Below are 19457 nucleotides of genomic sequence, written 5' to 3'. Positions count from 1 at the left end.
GAATTAGAGGCGATGCTCGAAATGGGAGTAATAGAAGAATCCAACAGTGATTGGGCCAGCCCGATAGTCTTAGTTCCTAAAATGGACGGCTCGGTCCGATTCCGTGTGGATTCCGCGTATCCAATGCCGCGAGTTGACGAATTGCTTGGTCGGCTGGGCACAGCTCATTTTTATTTGACACTGGATTTGACGAAAGGATATTGGCAGATCCCCTTATTGCCGGTATCTAAAGAAAAGACAGCCTTCACAACGCCATCTGGATTACACCAATTCGGTACGGTGTGTGCACGGGACGTGGTGAGATATCCTTTAATGTCTGCTGTCATCCAATTTAGGGGACAAAATCATAGTGTAGAGGTCGCAGTTAACCCGCACCTCCGACATCCGCTGATTCTGGGAACTAATTGGCCTGCTTTTAGTGAATTATTAGGATGTTTATGTGCGGATGTCTCTTGGGGAAAGGAAAAGCAGGGAAGGGGGCGCTCGTACAGGTGGGAGAGGTTGAACGGGTCTATTGAGTTCTGAACCAGAGGAACAGAGTGAAATCGAGAGGCTGATCCTCTCGAAGCGCAATGATTTTTCTCTGGAACAGACTCAGGATGAGTCATTAAAACATGCTTTTGAACAGGTCCGTTATATCGACGGTCAACCTCTCCAACCTACTCGTCTGCTCTCCTATCCATATTTTGCAATTGTAAAAGATCGGTTGTATCGAGTGACCCAAGACACTCAGACAAAGGAAGATACAACACAGTTATTAGTGCCAAAAAGCCATCGGGAAATGCTTTTCCAGGCGGCTCATTGTAATCCCATGGCTGGACATTTAGGCCAAACAACAACATTAAATCGTCTCATGACCCGATTTTTTTGGCCGGGCATTCACGAGAACGTACGCATGTGGTGGTGGTAAACCCACCGGCCTCCCCAAAAGCGCCTTTGCGCCCTCTACCGTTAATGTAGGTCCCCTTCGAAAGAATTGGGATGGACCTCAGCGGGCCATTAGAGCGATCAGCAAGAGGGGATCGCTTTGCATTAGTTCTGGTGGACTATGCAACCCGATACCCTGAGGCAGTGCAGCTCCGCAGCATTTCTGCCAAAAGTGTTGCGGACGCGCTGTTTTGCTTAATCTCCCGAGTGGGGATCCCGAAAGAGATCCTCACTGATCAAGGCACGGCATTTATGTCACCTACGTTACGCGAACTGTACGAATTATTGGGCATTAAATCAATTCGCACCAGAGTCTATCACCCACAAACGGACGGACTGGTGGAACGATTTAATCGCACGTTAAAAACCATGATTCTTAAGTTCGTTCACGAAGATGCCAAAAATTGGGATAAGTGGTTGGAACCCCTCTTGTTCGCTGTGCGGGAGGTCCCGCAAGCCTCCACGGGGTTTTCCCCCTTCGAGCTTCTTTATGGACGTCAGCCCCAAGGGTTTCTTGATGTCCTGAGAGAAACTTGGGAGGACGGACCTTCTCAAAGTAAAAATGAAATTCAGTATGTACTGGACCTGAGAACAAAACTCCACACTCTGGGGCGGCTATCTAGGAGAATTTGTTACAGGCTCAGGACAGACAAAGCCGCTATATAACAGGGAAACCAATTTGGAAATTTTCACAGGAGATAAAGTGCTTTTATTACTCCCAACCGAGTTCCAAATTACTTGAAGTGGCAAGGACCATTTGAGGTCACACGGCAAGTTGGAGATCTCGATTATGAGGTGGTACGAACAGATAGGAGTGGGGCACATCAAATTTACCACCTCAACCTCCTAAAGAAATGGAGAGAGGCGGAGTCAGTGATGCTGGTGACGGTGGTGAGTGGAGAAGATGATCTCGGGCCAGAAGTGAGCATCAAAACGCAATCTCTCGCTCTGGCACCGGGAGGAGATCATCTCTCGCCCTCCCAGCTCACTGATGTGGCCAAGTTGCAAGCAGAATTTGCAGATGTGTTGTTGCCCCTACCTGGGCGAACGAATCTCATTCAGCATCATATCGAGACCGAGCCAGGCGTAGTAGTACGCAGTCGGCCATATCGTTTACCTAAACACAAGAAAAAAGTGGTTCAGACTGAATTAGAGGCGATGCTCGAAATGGGAGTAATAGAAGAATCCAACAGTGATTGGGCCAGCCCGATAGTCTTAGTTCCTAAAATGGACGGCTCGGTCCGATTCCGTGTGGATTCCGCGTATCCAATGCCGCGAGTTGACGAATTGCTTGGTCGGCTGGGCACAGCTCATTTTTATTTGACACTGGATTTGACGAAAGGATATTGGCAGATCCCCTTATTGCCGGTATCTAAAGAAAAGACAGCCTTCACAACGCCATCTGGATTACACCAATTCGTTACGCTTCCGTTTGGCTTGTTCGGGGTGCCGGCTACTTTTCAGCGATTCATGGACCGTATTCTCCGGCCCCATGCTGCATATGCCGCTGCCTACCTGGATGATATCATCATCTATAGCAATGACTGGCAATGGCATATGGAGCATGTGAGGGCTGTCTTGAGAGCGCTGAGGGTGGCCGGACTCACGGCCAACCCGAGGAAGTGTGCGGTTGGGAGTGTGGAGGTCAGGTATCTGACCTCAAATTAATAAGACTACAGCCGTTGAGAGCCAGGGGGCATATTGATATTCCAAAATCTCTGGAACTGAACCATGTAGGGCTTTAAAAATTAAGATGCCAAAAGGAAAGTTTGTTGAGACCCAACATCTAAAAGGACATTAAGATATCTTAAATACTTCTTGAGTTGCAGGCGTGCAAACTTTGGAGTAAAAACTTGAAAAGTGCTGTAAGATTACTTACAAATTGTAATCCGTTACTGATTCCAAATTACATGGCAAAAATTGTAGTTAGTAACGTAATCCCTTACATTACACATTTTAGGTATAACCAGATTACTTTTAGATTTCTTTTGACCTATCTCATTTATTGAATTGATTTAAATAGGATAATCGTGTACCATATTGATATAAAAATATAAAGATTAAGAAAATATATTCCATTCATTGTTATTACCAACATAAAGTGCATTAAACATTACATTATGTCAAGGTTTCCCAAACTGGGGTTTGTGTTGGAACTGCAGGGGGTTTATGAGTTTATAAAGCTAATAATTAATTAAATCATAACAATGTTAAATTAAAATAAATCATTATAAAATCAGTCAAAATAAAACACTTACTGAAAAAATTAAATATTTGTTTGTCATGTGACCATAATAACCAATGTCAGAGAACATGCAAATGTGATACATAAAATCTTATTTTAAAATCTTTGGGGTACTTTATGTAAATATAGGCTATTAGGTGAAAGAGGATCAGATGAGAAAAAAAGTTTGTGAATTATGAATAATTTATTGCCGCTATCTATCTATCTATCTATCTATCTATCTATCTATCTATGATCCTATAAAGATCCTCATAGAGCTTTTTAATGACTCTGCCCTCTTTGTGGTTACACACACACACACTGCTCACTGTGAAATTGAAATCTTTTATTTGTTTTGGCTTTTTTGTTTTACTGATCTCAGCGCTGGACCTGACATGAAGCCTGAAGATCATGCTTGGCCATATTTTGAGAATGATCCAAAGAGTACCTTGAGCTGGGATAAAAAACATCAGACTGCCTGTATAACAGTCACGTAAACAATTTTACTGATTTGATTTGTGACCTAGAAGTAAAGCACAATATTAAATATTTCTTAATTTGACATATTATATATATATATATATATATATACTTTATTTATTTATTTATTTATTTTTTTGGAAGAAATGACTCAAACCCTTTATAAATGAACAGCTGCTTGCAATTACAAAATTGGTGTGATTGGAATGTGACATGACCTAGAAACACCTAGAAATGTATCAGTTGTCAAGCCATACAAATGCTCACAATGATCTGGAATCAGGTCAGCACATAATATCAGCACACATTCACAACACAAAGTGCATAAGGCTTCTGTAGAACATATGGAAAAAGAGTAATTGTAAAATTATTGCTCAAAGATCTGGATGTCAGCTACCAAACAACATATGAGGTATTTTCACTTGATGTACACTTGGTTAGTTTACTGTGGACCATTTCCACCATGTTAACGCTAGTTAGAAATAAGTTTTATGCTGACATTCAGATTTACCTCAATAACGCTTACTTGACTGGTTCAGTTTCATGCCATTTCTGGCTTTCAAGGGACCTCCAAAAACTAATTGAGCAGTAGTAGGCCTAAGATATCTAGAGTAAAGAAATATTATTAATATATATACTACTTGCAAAAATATTTAGTCTAAAAACCAGCTGGTTTTAGTCTCTGCTAACCAGCTAAACCTTGACTACTTGGTTAGAATAGAAAACATTTAGGTGGTCAGAAACCATGTGCTTTGTTGAGTGTAAGCAAATAACTTGTGTTAAATGTCACATCATGATAAAAAAAAAAAGAAGAAGTCAAAATGTTGTTCCTGACTTAAATCTTAAATACATCATAGTAAGCGAGTATGTTAGTGTGAACCACAGAAAGTTAGCAGTCATTATGGTAAATTGATTGTTCTATTAATAAGTAAAAGAGGTTCCCTATCTGTCGGTCACTACGAGTTATGTCGTGACGACATAGGGGATTTACTTGGGAGTCCCAATCATCTCTGACTTAAGAGAAAACGCCAATGAATATTGGCTAGTGGATTTTGCATACCTGCGCCACTCCCCGTTCACACAGGTATAAATAGGCGGCAGGTGCATCCACTCATTAGATTTTTGCTTCGGAGCCGAGTGGATGAACGTGTTGATCTCCACAAAGAGCCATTCATCATCTGTCTGGAAGCTGTTCTGGTTGGCGTTATGGTGCGAACAGCGGTGTTCCTGTCTGCAGCGATTCCCCTGGGCACTTCAACTAAAAAGAGCAGATTTCCTAAAAGAGCAAATCACGGTCGGTTCGCGTCTTTTTAAAGACGCCGTTCCGGCCGTGTCCTCTTGGTTGCGGTAGTTTCCTATCCTCCGTCCACGGCCACGATCGTTGTCTTCAGTGTCTGGGCATCCAGCGCGCTGAAGCTGCGTTCGTGGATGGTTTATGCGTGGATGGTTTATGCGTGGATGGTTCGCTTTGAGCGTGTAACCATGGCAGCGCTGCGATCGCGATCTGCCACGAGCAGAGAACCATCGGCTAGTACTCTGGGCGATCTGAGGGCTACAGTGAGAGCTTTTCCGCCGGGCCAGTCCCCACGGACCTCTCACTCCTCCCGCAGCAGCTGTTCTGTGCGGCTCCCGGGTGATTTTGCTGTGCCGTCTCACGGTGTGCCCAGCGTTTCATTCGGTGCGCCGATAGAGGATCAGATGTCGATCACAGCATCGGGGGATGGGCAATCATCCTCTGAGGATGAAGATTCGGCGGGGCTGCCTCCCTCCTTTCTCAGGGGCTTGGCACCATATGGCACCCGCGTCCAGATCTGTGGAACCTCTACGTGTGGCTCCTGGACGGGACGCGGCAGACTTGAGCGGTCTCCCGCGGACTGTGGTAGAGACCATCACTCAGGCTAGAGCTCCTTCAACAAGGCAAGCCTTGATGCACTGAAGTGGAGTCTGTTCGCGAACTGGTGTTCTTCTCGCCGAGAAGACCCCCGAAGATGCACGATTGGAGTAGTGCTTTCTTTCCTGCAAGAAAGGTTGGCGCTTAGGCTGTCACCCTCCACCTTGAAGGTGTATGTGGCTGCTATTGCGGCCCATCACGATGCAGTGAACGGCCGGTCCCTGGGAAAGCACAATCTCGTCGTGAGGTTCCTGAGGGGTGCAAGGAGGTTGAATCCTCCTAGGCCACCCCTGATGCCACCCTGGGATCTCTCTATTGTCCTGGCTGGGCTTCAGAGGGGTCCCTTTGAGCACTGGACTCAGTTGAGCTTAAGTTCCTGTCTTCTAAGACAGCGCTCATGACCGCGCTCACTTCCATCAAGAGGGTCAGGGACCTCCAAGCATTTTCGGGGAGCGAAGAGTGCCTTGTGTTCGGGCCGGTCTACTCTCACGTTGTCCTGAGACCCTGGCCTGGATACGTGCCTAAGGTTCCCACCACGCCCTTCCGCGATCAGGTGGTGAACCTGCAAGCACTGCCCTCGGAGGAGGCAGATCCAGCCTTGGCGTTGCTGTGTCCCGTAAGAGCGTTGCGCATATACGTGGACCGCACCCAGAGCTTTAGAAGCTCTGAGCAGCTCTTTGTCTGCCACGGAGGTCAGCAGAAAGGGAAGGCTGTCTCCAAGCAGAGGTTGGCCCACTGGATAGTGGATGCCATCGCCTTGGCGTACCAATCCCAAGGCGAGTCGTGCCCCCTAGGGGTGAGGGCTCACTCCACACGGAGTATTGCCTCCTCCTATGCGTTGGCGCACGGTGCCTCTCTGGCAGACATCTGTAGAGCTGCGTGCTGAGCGACACCGAACACCTTCGCGAGATTTTACAATCTCCGCATCGAGCCAGTTTCTTCCCATGTGTTGGGTAACAGGTAAGTGGCGGGAAGAGCTGGCCGGTGTCACGCTTGCTGCGCCATTCCCCCTCACCCGGGGATACGAGCGCCGTTTTCCTCCTCCAGTTCAGTTCCCCGGACAACGAACCCTGGTGGAGTTCCTCCAGCACCCCCGGCAGTCAGACTGGGCGGAGCAGTCTGACGCCAGGCCCAGTACTTGTGTTAGCTCGCCCGGGTCTCCGGTCAGCCCCTGTACTGGGCTAGGTGTCCGTATGGCTTGATTCCCTTCGGGTAATCCCATATGTGTATTCTACCACGGTAAGGTTTCCCTCACGGTAAACCCGTGTCTTCCCTTTGACAGAGCCCTCTGTCAGGCCCTGCTGGCAGCTCTCCTTCCTACCCCTAGGTAGGATCTGCCCCAGGGTCCAGTCGTATGTAGTACTGCCCCAGGCCTGGGTCAGTCCATATCAGTGTCTCCACATGTTACCACCCTTCGGGCAGGATGTGGCCTCCGTAGCGCCCTTCTCTGGAAGGCTCGCTTCCCCGTCGTTACTGCCAAGCTGTAACAACAAATAGGAAAGACTTGAAGCTATCTTTCATTGAAGGTCGAAATCCCTTCCGACTTCTGTGGGGAAAGGAACAGCGGCTTGGCTATCTCCAGCAGCGATGTACTCAGTGGTCCCTGCGGGCACCAAGGTTAGCGAATTTGCGCTGGGGCGATGGGAAGGTTGCGACCTTTCACATGGCATTTGTCTGTCACGCGCTCGCTTGTCAGCATCTGCATGCCACAAGGTTGTGACGGGGTTCAGGTTGTGGCGCTTTCCATAGGACCCCTATGTCGTCACGACATAACTCGTAGTGACTGACAGATAGGGAACGTCTCGGTTACGTATGTAACCCTCGTTCCCTGATGGAGGGAACGGAGACGTTATGTCCCCATGCCACAATCTCGAACCATCGCTGGTTGCCTGGGACTCGTTCTCAGCTCCTCAGCGTAAAACCTAATGAGTGGATGCACCTGCCGCCTATTTATACCCGTGTGCACGGGGAGTGGCGCAGGTATGCAAAATCCACTAGCCAATATTCATTGGCGTTTTCTCTTAAGTCAGAGATGATTGGGGCTCCCAAGTAAATCCCTTATGTCGTCACGACATAACGTCTCCGTTCCCTCCATCAGGGAACGAGGGTTACGTACGTAACCGAGACGATCAATTTCAATAAACATGAGTTACTCAAATAACATGAGTTAACATCGGCCAAATAGCTTCAATATAAAGTAATGTGCCACTGTAAGACATTCTGTGTGTTCTGTAAAGTAATCTTTGGTTAGGCTCAATGTACAAACTATTGCTTATTATTATTTTTGACGCAAACTTCAGTAATGTGAAACCTTCAGGGACAAACTCCCTGAGATTAAGGAAGAAACCTTGAGAAAATAATGTGGTTAATCTTGAACGAAAAAGAGGATTGCTCATACTGTTGTATCATTCAGATTGTGTTGTAAAGGTGTGTCTGAAGGATATTTTTTTCCACCTTCCTGGTTCTGCAGGAACTTTAGACAATTTCACCACAATCACTTCCTTTTTGTATAAAGCCATGTATTGTGAAAGGCGTAGACAATAAGAGTTTGTGAGGAGTATTACGTACATCCATCATATGACGCTGGTCAATGAACTGAGTATCGAAGAGCTGAATTGAAGTGCTTGGATATCAGGATCAGAAAATAATCTTAAACGTCGCAACTGTTTTCACCACTGAAAATAATGTTTCTTGCACAGCAAATCAGCATATTAGAATGAGTTTTGAAGGACCATGTGACACTCAAGACTGGAGTAATGATGCTGAAAATTCAGCTTCGCTATCGAGGAATAGATTAAGTTTTAAAATATATTAAAAACAGCGACAGTAAGTTGTATTTCACGATAGCCTATCACTATTTTACTGTAGCGAGTAAATTGCTACTGATTAATCCTTGTCTGTCAATGGAGACAAGACAATGGTTAGGCCTACCTTATTTTGACCTGAGAATCATTTTCTTTTACATTTCAGAAATCACGTTTTGTGCATTTTCCATCAGTTGTCTGAAATGCAAACTTGTCGAATGAATCACTCGAACTAATCAGTCAGGTTTGCACAGAGATCTTATATTGTTTAAGCTTAAGTTTGATTAATTACAGTACCAATAAAAGGCTAGAAATGAGTCATGGCGCAATTACCAGTGTTGTGCCCATTTTCGCCAAATTATTACCTCCCTCAGTGAAATCGCTACCTGATTGCCTAATCCTAACCCCTCCCCCACAACTAACCCTAAACCTACCAATAATAGGGGGGTAATAATCTGACGGGGGTCAGAACGCACAGTGGTCGGAAATGAAACATTTGGATATTCCCACCTCTGACTTGGTCTTGAACGTGGCATGAGACGCACCCTGGCATGCCGTATCACTCTGCCGTATCTAATCTTTTTTTTTCTTCTTCTCTAACATTGCATAAGTTTCACTTTATGGGCTGTCTCGCCTTTTTTTATAGTGGGGGGTTGTCAGGAAAGGTTTTTTCTTAAGTACCAAGAAAAAAACCTTTTTAAGCAGAGCAACGGCATTCTTTACACGTACTTATGTAGGCTAGTTTTGTGTATTTTTGTGACTTTGGTGCCCCTAGAGTTAAGTGAGCGGCACTCACTGTCATGATTACAGTTGCTAGCTGTACCAGAGATATTGGGGGGAGATGACAAAGTCCGCAGCTTTACCATTGTATCATGTGTGCCTTTTCTCTGTGAGTTTGCTTATGAAACAGCAATTGCCCCTTATAAGAAGTCAGTGTACCATATAAGAATGATTTTGAATTTGATATTTCAAGGTGGAAACAGTAGCTTTAATGTACCCTGGATGCATAAGGACTGACAGTCTTTGCTAAGCAAATTTAAATAGGCCTAAGTAAACTCGTTACAGGTAGGCTACTCTTAAAATATAGGCTACATGTGCGTCAGTGGTTTTTAGGATCAACATAACCTGCTTCCTAACATGATGCTGTGTCCCATAGCCTAATTTTTGGAAATGTAATTGGGTAATAATAAAAAAAAAAAAAAAAGATTTTATGAAATTTCCACTTAAAATTCCCTTAAAATTTGAGGTTTTCTATTACTCAGTATGGAACAAAAGGGAGAGGGGGCTCCTTTTGACTATGCATATTAAACCATTTATATGCCAAAGAAGTGAGTGATCAAGAGCTGTGTACTTTAGAAGAAACACCTCCTCCTCAGATTCATGCCTCATATCGTGATCACCAGCAGATTTACAGGTCTGTCAGATTCTTGAAGGTCATTGCTATTGTTCCATATTCAAATTTCCAAACAAACAGGTAGGTTTATAGTATTTATTTAACTTAAGTTAACTAATGTAAGTGTTAACTTGTTTAACATTACTTTAAGGAATACTTCCAAAGCATAGTTGATAGTAATTTTTTAATGGAACTGACTTAACATAGGCTAAAATAAACAGTTGTGTTTTTTAATTTTTTTTTATTAACTAACATTATCAAAGATTAATGCTGTAACAAATGTATTGCTCATTTTTAGTTCATGTTAATGCAATAACTAACATCAAGTAATGTAAACTTATTGTAGAGTGTTGTATTCATTGCAAATAGAAATGGAATTTAATGTTATAGCTACTGAAGTGTCACACATCACTATAGTTTATATAGTTTCTAGTCTAGGCAAATTATAACACTCATCATAAATGATGAGGAACAAAGATGAGAAACAAGTGTTTTGTTTTTCACATCACTATAGTGTAGGCCTATATAGTTTCTGGTCTAGGTAAATTATAACTAGTCTTGAATAAACATATGATGAGGAACAAAGATGAGAAATGATCATTATTTGGAATTAAAAATAAATAAATTAAAATGTTAACTACACTGTAAAAAATGACCGTGATTTTAACGGTAAAAAAACTGTGAAAAAGCTACGGTAAAAACCTGTTAAATGGTTAACGGTAAGTTTCCCTAATATATATGGTGAAAAACTGTAATAGACAATTTTACGATGAAATACAGCTTTTGGAAGTAAAAAAGAATGTAAAATTTACAGGGAAATTGCATTTCAGATTTTGTTTGAATTTGATGTTTTTTCTTTGAAATAACTAGGTTTCTTCTTATTTTTTTCTTATCAGTTACGTTTATTAGGGTTGTATGTTACATCTAATGTTGTTAAATTAATGTTTATTGCATATTTCAGTTTAATGAGTCTCACCATGATGGTGTTTAGTACTTGTGTGAATGACACTGTGCACCTTCTATATATGTTATTATTTAAAAGCTGTTTGTGATGGGCTTTGGTTCATCATGTGACTTTCTCATCATCATCTGCATTTAGTGGTTATCAGTGTAATACAAAGGTACAAAACATAGATTGGTATATTAACATTATATCAGTTAATGAAATTACGGTATTTAACGGTAAATTTAAGTTAAAATTGTAAAACCTAAAATGTTGCTACTGTATATTTTACGGTAGAATTCCAGCAACCACAGCTGCTGTTTTTTTACTGTAAATTTTACGGATTTTTTTTTACAGTGTATTATAGCACAGATAACTGAAATGAAACCTATCGGTCATTGGCGCTCTGGATGATTATTTGCTTGAGTGCAGTTACAAGCAACTTGTTTACAAGGTGGACTATCAGTTGCCAGCCAGTTGCAGTGTATTCAGGTAACAATGACAGACGCAACAGCAGTTCTGTACTTTGATCTTACCCATCTCTCGCGATTTGGTTACCAAATTTTTTAAAGCTGATTCAAAAGAAACGAATAATGTTAAAGGGTAATATTACAGGACAAATCGCAGTCCTTATGGATTGGCAACAAACACTTTATTTCTCCGCTGGCATTTCTTCATGTTCTCCGGTGCCACAGACATTTAGGCTCTTTAATAGGCTACTTACCATTTCCTTGACATTTGTTTTAGACCAGGGTTGTATTCCAGAAAGTAGGTAATGTGACATATCCGGGTATCTTTGAGGATAAGCGAGCGGATAACCTCAGTTTTCGGTTCCAAAATCAGAGGTAACTTTCAAGTTATGCGAGTAACCATAGTAGCCTAACTTATATACAGTATATATAATCTATCTATCTATCTATCTATCTATCTATCTATCGAGAGAGAGAGAGAGAGAGAGAGATAGTTGTATGACATGTTAATTATAAAGTGCTAATATAAGTAATAAGGTAATATTATTCTAATATGGTTATTATATTTATTTTATTGACATATATAACAGTTACAGTACCTGTATAAATTATAAAACACTTATAACAAAGTAATGCTTAATTTATTATATTATATATATATATATTTATTACATTTTATATGATCATCTCACACATGGATCAGCATTTTCTATAATGTATTTCTATAATAAAAATACATATCTGATATGACTTAATATAGGCTATAATTACCATCAAACAAACAATATAATTCATATTCTCAAGGATTTAAGATTAAACGGAAAAAAATTATTACACAACCATAAATTAGGTGGCGATATGCACTAAGTAATGTAAACGACCACTGAACAAAAGAAGAAGAAAGAAACAGCATGACGCACTTTTTCTTAGCAACCGTTTTCATAGTGACTTGTTGTTCTGTTGAGAATGTCTAGAGTCTTAACCAGGAACATACTCTGTGTTGAATGAACTTACTCCCGGACGCGGTTTTGGAACCACATAGGCTACCTCGGTAAGCAAGGTCAACCGAAAGTTCAGGGTTTAGCTGACGGTAAATTAACCGTGCTTTCTGGAATACACCCCAGAGGTCTTCAACCCTGCTCCTGGGGACCCACTCTCCTGTAAAGTTTATTTCCAACCAGCTTCAGCACACCTGCCTGCAATTTTCAAGCAGTCTTGAGGAGCTTGATTGGCCGCTTCAGGTATGTTTGATTAGGGTTGTCGCTAAACTCTTCAGGATTGTGGTTCCCCAGGGTTGAAGACCACTGTTTAGACCAAGCAGAGTTATGATGTTAGTATAGTAGTAGGAATATTAATGTCATAATAACACTATTTTTTCTCTCCATCTCTTTTGTGTATTTTTCCAGTTGTAGGATTCTAAACCCTCTTCAGCAAGTTGAAAATATGGTTCCGTTCACTAAACAGAGGTCTTCGTACATCAGAGCGCTCTTCACATTTGGCATCTTCTTTCTTTTTATGCTCTTCCAAAACGCGATGATCTATACTTCCCTCAAAACATCCATCGATTCCACCCGTGGAGGTCTGTGCGCTTGTGATAAATGTGTCACGGATCTGAACGATACTGATTGGTTCTTCATGCGGTTCAATCCCAATGTTCCATTTCTGCTGAACAGAAGAAACAGTGTGTTACGGACCGACGTCTACAGATGGTGGACGGTACGTGAGTTCAGTCCGGATCTCTGGAAATCAAGGGTGGGGGAGACTGGGTTTAGTTTAGTTTTAGTTTGCCCAAGAAATAGATACAATAAAAACACAAGAATAAAATACAATCCATATACTGTGCAGGGAGAGGCAGAAAATCCAAAGGGCTTATTTAGAGCCTCCACCTAAACAATACAGAAAACAAAAATAACTTGTGAACATGAAAAACCAGCTAAATTACAAAACCAAATATATAAGCTTAACTAACTACAAATTATATATATAATTATATATATAAGCAAGGTTTTTAAGAAAGGATACTAAAGAAATATACTAAATGATACTCCAAAAACAAACCATATAAAGTACATAAAATACATCAAAAATGAAAAAAAAAAAATACACTATTACAAAGCAGCATTAAACAGTGAACAATTCACTTTATTTACTTAATCATTTTAAGGCAACGGGTTTCCTCACAAGTTAACTATCACTTTTTACAGTGTAGGAACTTTTTTCTGCACTGTAAAAAATTGCTGTAAAATTTACAGTAACTTACTGGCAATTTTGGTTGCCAGTAAGACTGTAAATTTACAAGAGTACTGTAAATCAATAATTACAATTGTACTGTAAAAATACAGCAAACTCTTGCATGCTGTAAAATTGTTGTGATGGTGTAAACATTTGGTAAACTTATTTCATTTGATTCTACTAAGAAGGAACATTTCTTAATATAAAACTGCAAACACTTCATTTGTAATCGTAAAGTTACTAAAAACATGACTTTAACTCAAATCGTTGCAGTTTATCATCAGCTATAGCACACATGCACGTGGTAAAGCACTTAACAAAGAGATCATCACTGTATCAGCAACTCTACAGTTACTGTCTTTAAATAAAGCAGCAGAACATCAGAGTTTGTGGCTCATCATTGACTGAAGCACAGGCTCTACTCTCCACCGCAATGGTGACCCACAAAACTAAATTAGATCTCTCTTGTGCAAAATAATATAGTTCAGTTAAATATTTACTCTCCTTATAGATAACACCTGCTGTTAACAAGCAGAATCACTGAATGAAAGAGAAACAAGAACTACAACTGACTTCAGCCACAGCCTTAGATGAACTCAACTGAAATACAAGACATCATTAAATCTCTCAAGATCTGATTAAACAACTCCACAAACAGCATTACCAGCTTCACACATTACAATTTGACTTTATTTCTGTCATAGGTCTATAAAAATTATTTGAGAATTAACAGAAGTTTAGTTGTTTTATTGAAAACGTTTAGTTTGACCTCACCATTGTGGTGGTCAGGGTTTGCTTTAGTTGGGCTCTTGACCATCAAATTTTAATCTTAGCTTTTTTCTGGCTGCTGTAACTGTGTTTGTAAAGCACATTTGTTATAGCAAGAAAACCCAGAAAAACTTGTGATTACGTGCTTTTGATTGATTATTGGTAATGATGTAATCATTATCTAGTGGCCTGATTCACTGATCTCATTCAGAGGTTGATCTTTAAAGACATGGTGTGGATTTTTTTATTTGTTAGTTTGATGTTGTTTACAGCTGCTATATGGCTCATCAATGATGAGCCACAAACTCTGATGTTCTGCTGCTATATTTGAAGACAGTAACTGTAGAGTTGCTGATACAGTGATGATCTCTTTGTTAAGTGCTTTACCACATGCATGTGTGCTATAGCTGATGATAAACTGCAGCGATTTGAGTTAAAGTCATGTTTTTAGTAACTTTACTATTACGAATTAAGTGTTTGCAGTTTTATATTAAGAAATGTTCCTTCTTAGTAGAATCAAATGAAATAAGTTTACCAAATGTTTACACACCATCATAACAGTTTTACAGCATGCAAGAGATTGCTGTATTTTTACAGTACAATTGCAATTATTGATTTACAGTACTCTTGTAAATTTACAGTCTTACTGGCAACCAAAATTGCCAGTAAGTTACTGTAAATTTTACAGCAATTTTTTACAGTGTGTATCAAATCAAACAGAAACTACATAAATGATGGTAATAATTATTTATTTATTTTGAAATAATTTGTAATGAAAAAAGGGGAACCAATGTGTGTATCCTAAAAACACACATTGGTTCCCCTTTTTTCATTACAAATTAGGCTACATTCGGTTCTGCAGTCCTGATTGTATGGATGATATAATGACAGCATATCATGGGACCGGTCGTTTTATTTATTAAAAAACTCTCGTTAAAATGGTTCAGATTAGTCATTTTAATCATAAATGGATATTCTTGTACCGTTTCTGTGCTCGGTGAGAGAATGCAAAGGGAAGCACGCGTGCCTCGACTCATTACTGTTGCCAGATCTTGCTAGAAAAAACCCAGTAAAAAAACAACAACAAAAAAAACAAACTTATATCCAAAATCTTTATCTTGCAAATAAGCCACATATCAAAATATCGCGACCTGCACCTGCCTTGAAAACGCCATAGGGCCGCTTTGAGTCAAGCTCAAGACGCTTAAAGTCGCTTATAATAAATGGACATGGCAACATATCAAGAGCGCGCTTCTTCTAAACTATTCTTTGGTTGCAGTAATTAATATTACTTTGGTCAAAAATAGCGGATACTTAACGCGCGTGACTGCAATATCATCGCACGTTTTGTTCCGCACACACACAAAACTATTATTTAGAGGATTCACTCAGTAATCTACAATAGAGAATCATTTATAGGTCAGTGATTCACACACACGCAACTTTTTAAATGCAGTTGCAACTCTTGACAATTTAGTGTGTAGGTGGCCACTCCTTTTATTATCTCGACTCTAGGCATTTTATGACTTTAAACAACTTTAAGAGAACGTTCTTAATGAAATATCTCAAAACTCTTTAAAAGTAAAGAAAGATATAATAGATTGCAGTGAAGAATAAATGCAATGTTTTTCCAGAAGGGGAATTTGTGATTGTCAAACACTTGTTGGCAGCAGACCAACAGCAGATCTCATGACATTTTCTTAGATCTTTTGAATTTTTTTTTTTGCGCATTTCTGCTTATAAAATGTTTCAATACTATTTGTTTCCCATGCTTAAAGGAAATTATAAAAATGGAAATAAATTAAGTTAATTTCGAAGTAATTTTACCTCAAAGATTTTAATCTTGGCATAAACTAATTTTGTATTTCTATATAATTATCTAATATTTCAGATTTTGTGGAATAACTTATTATCTAAACTAAACTAAGATTACTATTTACATTATGTTTCCATTTTATTTTGAAATGTGTTTTCTCAAAATCCTCTCCTGAAGGCTCAACCTGATCATATGTTTAACGTTTGTATAGGGTCTACAAACTGAGAACACTAAGGTTAACTACACAGATGTGGTGGACATATTGTTTTCTCTCTTTCCTGATGAAGAGCATTACTCAGACGCCGGTCCAGATCGCTGCAGAACCTGTGCTGTGGTGGGAAACTCTGGGAACCTGCTGGGATCCCATTATGGGCCTCTTATAGATCTTCATGACTTTGTCATAAGGTAAGTTATTTTCAATTTTGAAGTTTTGACAATGTATACGGCCAAAGATGATTGTTAAAATGCATTTTCATGCTCAGGATAAATAAGGGTCCAACAGAAGGCTATGAGAAGGATGTGGGGTCTAAGACCACTCACCGGATTCTCTACCCTGAGAGCGCCGTGGATGTAGACAACTCAACCCACCTGGTTCTTCTGCCCTTTAAGATCAAAGACATGCGCTGGCTCATCAGTGCCTTCACCACTAAACACATCACACGGTGAGATTTTCATCAATATTCACTCACAGATTTAAGAGAAACAGGCCTTCAGGCATTTTACAGCAATCATCTTAATTTAATGAATCTTTGTATTTCTTCAGCACTTACACTAGAGTGAGACCTACAGTAAATGCTAACAGAGACAAGGTGAGAATCATTTCTATCAATCAATATAATTTTTGACTTTCACATATTGAGGAAACTGAGGAATCCCCCCCAACTGAGCCTGGTTCTCCCAAGGTTTTTTTCTCCATTCTGTCACCGATGGAGTTTTGGTTCCTTGCTGCTGTCGCCTCTGGCTTGCTTAGTTGGGGACACTTAATTTCCAGCGATATCGTTGACTTGATTGCACAGATACTTTTTAAACTGAACTGAGCTGGACGATGTCATCACTGAATTTAATCAACAGCGAAATGCCTTTAACTGAAAATTGAGTGTTTAATCTTGTCATTTTACATTATTGACACTATTTTCCTATTTTGATATTGGAAAGTTGCTTTGACACAATCTGTATTGTTAAAAGCGCTATATAAATAAAGGTGACTTGACTTGACATATTGATCTACATAGTTTTCCTGAATAAATATGCATGATTAAATCAATAATTGTTTTGAATGTCTTTAAGGTGATGATCATCCATCCTGAATTCATTAAATACATCTATGAGAGCTGGCTGCAGAAACATGGCAGATACCCATCCACTGGATTCATTACATTGATATTCGCTCTGCACATCTGTGATCAGGTAAAAGTTTTGTGCCTCTTTTTTCAATTCCTCCAACATTTGTCTCACAGAGCCAGAAATTTCACTATCGGCATTAAGTCTAGTCTAGAGAGATGATCTGATTGATAGGGCCAACCACAGTTTGTTTTGGTTTTACATGCCATTTAGAGACAAGGCTCATTTTTTCATGGTTTGCATTTATTTGATTTAAAAAAAACACAGTAAAAACAGAAATATTGTGAAATATTATTACAATTTAAAATGGCTGTTTTCTATTTAAATGTATTTTAAAATGTTATCTATTCCTTTTGATGCAAAGCGGAATTTTAATCTTCATTACTCGTCTTCCGTGTCTCATGATCCTTCACAAATCATTCAAATATGCTGATTGAAAATGTAAAAATATGAAAATGACTTATTTCTTACTGACTCCAAACTTTTGAAAGCTGGTATACTTGGAGAGGATATTATAAATATTCAGATGCAGCCTTCATGTGCATTATGCAACAGACCGTCAATGAGTGAACCATGACCACGTCATACAGTAGGTGTGCCGTCAATGTTTATGGTTTACTGTAAATGGATTTGCGTAGTAGGCTACCGTGAGCTCTGTCATGACTTGTTTGCTCTTTGTCATTAGTGAGATGACTGTGAAAAAGTCCAATTTAATCTAAGCCGAAGTGCATTTCAAGCACTGATGTATATTTGTCTGTCTCTCTCTCTCACACAGGTCAATGTTTTTGGGTTTGGAGCTAAAAGTGACGGGAACTGGCATCACTATTTTGACAGAAGCTTGACTCACTTTAGCAGAGGCAGTCATGGTGGAGACTTTGAAAATAAGACCATGAATGAGCTTCTATTGTTAAACAAGATTTCTATACATAAAGGGTGGTAATGATAAAATTTTTCTCAGTGTTGTGTCCCTGGCACGGGCTTTTATTGAAACCTTTTGAAAAGCCTGTATTTTCAAAACAGAATTATTTGTTAATATTTATGTATTTATTCACCTGTATTTAACCAAGAAAAATAACATATTATTATTTATAATAGCATATTGTCCTTGGTAATGGGGAATGTGGAACAATTAGAAATAATTAAGATTAAATTCAACAGATTGAGGGAAAGAAATAAAAATAGGTAATATTGAATAATGAATGGTTTGCAAACAATGCTTTCACAAACAAAACTGTTTTAAATGTATACTTTAATAGTATTATGTACAGTTATACATTTCTGTTAAGTTAAATATTCAAAGTATTTCACATGAAACATCAACTGCAATCTTATCGAATTTCACATTCTCACATGACACTTAAATTATATTTCTGTATTTATATGAAAATGTTAAGTCTTGGTTATTCACACTTAAGTAATAGAAAAAAATGGATGTGAATACTATGAACATACCCAATGTACATTTTCTTTGTCCCATACAAGAAACAATTATGGGTGTCACCCAAGTGCAAGGAAGGCAAAAGAGCAATCAGACAAAACACTGACATACATCCCAGACAGCCTGGAAGCGTGTCTCACGTCTAATGCGTGAGTTGGCAACCCTGCCTATATAGCAATCATAAAGACTGACTGTTCAAAGGCTTATAGCCCATCACCCAACCATCTTCCAGCTGTCTTTCCCGAGTGCAAAGTTAAAGGCATTATAGCATTATATACATTATGGTGGTCAATAAAATCCAAAAAACGTCATTGTGAGTCAGATGTTGCTATATTTTTCACATTCTGACTCCAGCATATGTTGAATGTGCTTCTGTGAATGTGGTGTGCAGCATACATTTTTATCTGATTATGAATATTTACCACTAAATGTGCAAACCTGCTGACCACCTGTCACGAGATTTTAACGTTACTCACAGTGGGCTTTTTTCCCCAAGTGTATTCACCGAAAACAATGGCCCAAGCCATAGGCCTAAATCCCAGGGGGGACAGGACCCCCCCCCATCTGAGGGTTATCCCCTCTAAAAATATCATTACAAGCGACTCTGTGTAAAACAAAGTAAAGGCAAAAAAACGTTTTAAGTTCAGAAATGTTTTGATTACCCCCTCCCTGTGAGAGTGGTTTGGTCCACTGCCTGCTTTCCTTTTTTACCCACACACACACACACACA

The 19457-nt window shown here is 39.7% G+C and overlaps 1 protein-coding gene across 1 annotated transcript; it reads left to right on the top strand.

Annotated features, from left to right (window-relative positions):
- The first annotated feature begins 3932 nt into the window (after positions 1-3932).
- On the top strand, positions 3933-18980 carry LOC131525700 (CMP-N-acetylneuraminate-beta-galactosamide-alpha-2,3-sialyltransferase 1-like). Its single transcript, XM_058753604.1, has 7 exons — positions 3933-4043; positions 12539-12848; positions 16160-16353; positions 16431-16610; positions 16712-16757; positions 17236-17355; positions 18065-18980. The coding sequence occupies exons 1-7, from the start codon at positions 4018-4020 to the stop codon at positions 18227-18229; spliced, it is 1041 nt and encodes a 346-aa protein (XP_058609587.1). The 5' UTR covers positions 3933-4017; the 3' UTR covers positions 18230-18980.
- Positions 18981-19457: the final 477 nt, after the last annotated feature.

Source organism: Onychostoma macrolepis, chromosome 19 (genome assembly GCF_012432095.1).
Source record: "Onychostoma macrolepis isolate SWU-2019 chromosome 19, ASM1243209v1, whole genome shotgun sequence".
In the NCBI taxonomy this organism is placed as follows: Eukaryota; Metazoa; Chordata; class Actinopteri; order Cypriniformes; family Cyprinidae; genus Onychostoma; species Onychostoma macrolepis.
The sequence above is the reverse complement of the archived record's forward strand: the minus strand, read 5'-3'. Positions and strand labels throughout refer to the sequence as shown.